The sequence below is a fragment of the Gastrolobium bilobum genome, unplaced genomic scaffold (genome assembly GCF_033153095.1).
Source record: "Gastrolobium bilobum isolate Gb01-03AN ecotype WA unplaced genomic scaffold, APGP_CSIRO_Gbil_v1 utg20969, whole genome shotgun sequence".
In the NCBI taxonomy this organism is placed as follows: domain Eukaryota; kingdom Viridiplantae; phylum Streptophyta; class Magnoliopsida; order Fabales; family Fabaceae; genus Gastrolobium; species Gastrolobium bilobum.
Window position 1 is genome coordinate 5,844 of NW_026895692.1, and position 4,684 is coordinate 10,527.

At 32.8% G+C, this 4,684-nt stretch overlaps 1 protein-coding gene across 1 annotated transcript; it reads right to left on the reverse strand.

Moving 5' to 3' along the window:
* Positions 1-2,053: 2,053 nt before the first annotated feature.
* On the reverse strand, positions 2,054-4,286 carry LOC133291571 (heavy metal-associated isoprenylated plant protein 7-like). Its single transcript, XM_061489849.1, has 5 exons — positions 4,184-4,286; positions 3,818-4,076; positions 3,528-3,727; positions 2,944-3,034; positions 2,054-2,606 (listed from the first exon to the last, which is right to left on the reverse strand). The coding sequence occupies exons 1-5, from the start codon at positions 4,190-4,192 to the stop codon at positions 2,134-2,136; spliced, it is 1,032 nt and encodes a 343-aa protein (XP_061345833.1). The 5' UTR covers positions 4,193-4,286; the 3' UTR covers positions 2,054-2,133.
* Between the last annotated feature and the right edge of the window lie 398 nt (positions 4,287-4,684).

Sequence of the window (4,684 nt, forward strand, 5' to 3'; positions counted from 1 at the left end):
ATGGACGTGATTATAATCCACATCATTTTCAGGCTGGTTTTGAGGTTGTTTCACCTATTCCACAACTGGATCCAACGGTTGATTCTGGTTTTGGGGTGGTTGCTGGCTACTGTTCCTTGTGTGGACTACCATCCTTAGTCAGATTCGTGGGAATATCAAACTCCAAGTTCAGGAATTCCCCACAGACGACGCCAATGTTTTGTCCTTGGGACAGACATATCTAGCCCAATAGGTTGGTATGTTACTCTTGGATCTAGTGCACTCTCCAAGGTATCTATTGGAGAGATACCCTTGAGTCAAGTAGATTACTGTGCACAAAATACTATTAACGGCATTAGCCAATGGGGTGTGTGTGTGCGCACAGTGACAACATAACAGTAAGAGAGAGCGTAACGTACCTTTAGGGTTTACCTTGTATTTATAAAGGTTACCTGTGGGTAGTGTGGATGGGCCTTTGGTGCCTCTGATAAGGGCCCAGACCTGCTTGCTATGTTGTCGTATTAGGATTAGTATCCTTGATGAATATCTATCCGTGATTACATTAGATTTACATCTTAGATAGCCCTTTATTGGGTCTGTCACTTAATGGGTCCCTTATACGGGTCCATAATAATTACCATACAAAGATAGAAATAAATATAAAACATTAAATATGAGGAATCATAACCATACAAAGGTGAAAATAAATATAATATTTCTATTTTCTACAATTAATTTTGAACGCAGACTTCCTTTATCTTACCTAAAACGACGTAATTTCTAGGTGACTCTATCAATGCTTATGTACAGTCACATTACGAATCACTTTGTCACACACACACACACACATATATATATATATATATATATATATATATATATATATATATATATAATGAGAAATTTCTTAATCTATAATCACTCTCCATTCTCAATTAATACTTTGATCCCCCACCACCACTCTTGGATTACTGGTCCTATTATTTTGGGAGCTGCAAAGCAAATATCGTTGCCTTTTCTCGAATTCTTTTTCTTTATCTTTTTTTCCGTAACAATGTTAAAAAAAAAGATAAAAAAAGGTTTTCTCTTGTTTATTTCACGTGCATCGCTCCTTAATTTTGTTTCCTTAAAACATCTGTTACTTGCTATTGATAAATGCATTGATAAAACCTATATTACACCCGCACCAATATCGGACACGACATGATACGATACGTCGATATGTTAATTTTAAAAAATATTAAATTTTAAGGTATTAAGATATATTTTGATATTAAATAATATATATAATATAGTTTATCTTTAATACACATACCAGCTCATAATAATTCATATAGTCAATCAAATATTCAAATTCTATAACATAAATATAAAGTAAAAATAATTTTTCATTTCAAATTTTATAACAAAAATTATTTGATTTATAAATTAATTTTTTATATTTAGTAAAAAAAATAAATTTTAGATATGAAAAAAAAATGTCAAAAAAAACCATTTACCGTTATGCATCTTTCACTCTGAATAATGTATCCGTTTTCAAAATAAAACAGACCACTTGCTTGTAAAAAGAAAAAGAAAAAAAAGAAAAGATCAGTTGCTGACAAAATAGGCAGAGCAGACCTTCTACCGAGAAAGTTAAGGAAAGCATAAAATGGACCAAATAATTTACATAAGTTTTTGCGCCAAATAACAAATAAAATAAACATGGAATGATAAGAGAAAAATAAAAGTTTTTGGCATTTTTTTTTTGTCAACAATTATAGTCATCATTTAACACAATAGATCTTTAGTGTTAGTTTTAGCACTTTTATTTTGAAATATATGTTTGTTAGTACATGTTCTCACTTGATCTTATGCAAATAGGTGATAACTTAAAATTTATCAAAGTTCGCAATTCATCTTAAAACAGTACATTAACTGTTCATCCAAAATTATTTTTTTGCAGAAGAAAAAAAAAAGGTAGTAATTTATCGTTAAACAAGAAGTACAAGTCTTACAAAATTCTACAGCTTATCTGTAGCTTATACTTACACTAGAGTTTAATATAGTAGGAAAAGTACAGGGGGCACATGTAACGCAGGTCAGGGCAATCATCTACCGAAACATCACAAATTTTTCCCTAATCCCCATTTTACCCCTGACATCCTTCAATTTTTACATGACGGTGCAAGCATTTGGGTTCTCATCGCTGAAGATCTGGGGTGGGTACTCTTGGTACACTTGGTAGGACGCAGGGTATGCTTGGTAGGACGCAGGGTATGCATACATTTCCATTCCATTCCTTTGTGGGTAATACTGGTATTCGTTCTTCTTCACCTCTGCCACCATTGTTTCTTCTATAGTTACTTCTTCCTCTTGTTTGGCCTCACCTTCTGCTTCTTTCTTCTCCTTGTTTTCCTCTCCTTCACTCTTCTTCTCCTTATTCTCTTTCTCTTTCTCTTTCTCTTCTTCACCTTTCTTCTCCTCTTTGTCTTCTTTCACTTTCTCATTCTTCTCTGGTTCTTGCTTCAATATCACTGCTTGCTTCCCAGTTCGTTTGTACACGTATTCAACTAACATCTTAGGATCATACACACCCTTCACCGTCACAACCGAGTTCTTCATATCAGGTTCCGCTGATTCCACTCCTGCACAAATATGGTAACATAAATCACCAACCCACTTGAACGCAAATTAAAAAAAAAAAAAAAACAAAGCAAAGAATTGAATGATGGGATTTGGTGTTAATTAAATGCAATATTAAATGCGATTATAAAGTCACAAAATTTGACCTCAATTGCATCACTTTGAGCTGAAATCTGACAACTTTAAATATTTTGTTACTCGAGTTTAAAAAGTGCTGGAATAATGGAATGCGAATATTAGAAATCTAGAATAATCTCTTTGACATGAGAGATTCAAACAGTAAAGCAAAATTCTAAATTGTTTTGTTGAATTAATCCGATAACAGATCTTATTACATACCCTTCATTCTCAGTATACGTCTCTTGATTTCTTGTGCACAAGCTTCGCAATGCATGTTAACTTTCAGAACAACAACTGTGACAATCTGAGGCTGCAAAAAAGAGTTATTGACAATTGTTGAGGAGCAAGTAAAATAGAAAAGCAACCAAAGATTCAAAAGCACTTTATCAAACTCGAATTGTTCATCCACTCCGATATTGGGTCAATAAGTCATGGGTTCAACTAATAAATAATTGATTCAATTGCATAAATTAAATATATAATAAAACATAAAATTAAAAACATTTTAGCTAATAATTAGAGTTGATTTAATGATAAAATTTATATAGTCTAGATTTAAATTTCATTAGTGCTATTTATTAAGTATTTTGTTCCAAATTCCATAAAACATATTTAAAAAAAAAAAAATCAATTTAATACTAATTAAACCCAGTTTAAAACCAATTCTCATATCGGGTTAAATACATAATTGATCCAATATCTAAATCGGACCAATTACAAATCCGGTTTACTGATCAATCAGTAAAATCAGTCCGTCGGTTTTTATAACACTGTTCAAAAAGAATCAAAAAAAAAAAAAAAACCTCTTCTTTTTTCTCTTCGGGCTTGGGCTTCTCTTCCTCTTGAAGCTTTTTCTCCTCCGTTGGTTTTGGGATCGGAGAAAGAAGCTCAACGGGTCTGTGACTCTTCCTCTGTACTCTCTCCAAAACCTTAACTGGATCCGCTTTTTCTCCTTTAACCACCACCTTGTGAGATTTGCAATCCGTGATTACATCTTCAACCCCTGCCCTCAAACATCAACAACAACAACACAAGTTCAGATGAAGCCACGAATCAAATGATGCAAAATTTAAGGTTGTAATAAAAGTGATACCTGGGAGTCCTTTGAGAGAACGACGAACCTTGCGAGCACAACCTTCACAATGCATGAACACTTTGAGCACAATCTCTGGAGGAACAGCAGCTTCGGCTTTGGATTCTTTGCCATCTTTAACATCTTTTGATTCCTCCGGTTTTTTCTCTTCGACCGGTTTTGCTTCTTCTTTCTTAACCTCTTCTTCCTTTTTGGTTTCCTCTGGTTTCTTCTCCTCCTCCTCCTCCTCCACTTTGGTTTGTTCTGATTTCTTTTCTACCTGAACACAAAACAAGGTACAAATCAGAACCAAAGAACCATAACGGGGAAAAATCATATATAAATATAATGATAAGAGAAACAAAGCTAGAGAAGAGTTATCGAGACCTCCCCCATTGGCGTTACTCTTTGTGTTCAACCTACTCAGAGGGACCCTGCCGTTGAGATAAGCTTCTTGGAGCTGCTACTTTTGTGGTAATTTTGCCCCTTGTTTCTTCCTCGTAGTTTGAGTCTCTCTTTACTCTATTATATACCACTACGTAAGCTATAATAAATAGCTTTTATTGTTTGTTTAGTATATTTTTTAAAATTGAACAAAATAAAATATGTGATTAAAAAATAATATACTTTAATTTTATTATAAAATATAAAATAAAATACATTTTGTTTTGTCTGCATATCAATTACTACCTTCCTTTAACAACAATAAACTTTTTTATTCGCATTTATTTAATGTTTTTTTTTATTGTTACGTGCTCATGTAAAATTTGTTTAATGACTTCAATTTATTTTTTTATATTAGTAACGCTCGCGTCAAAACTTATTCAATAGTAACATAGATAAGTTTATTTTTTATTCTCTCCTTCTGAAATTTAATTTCTCATACAT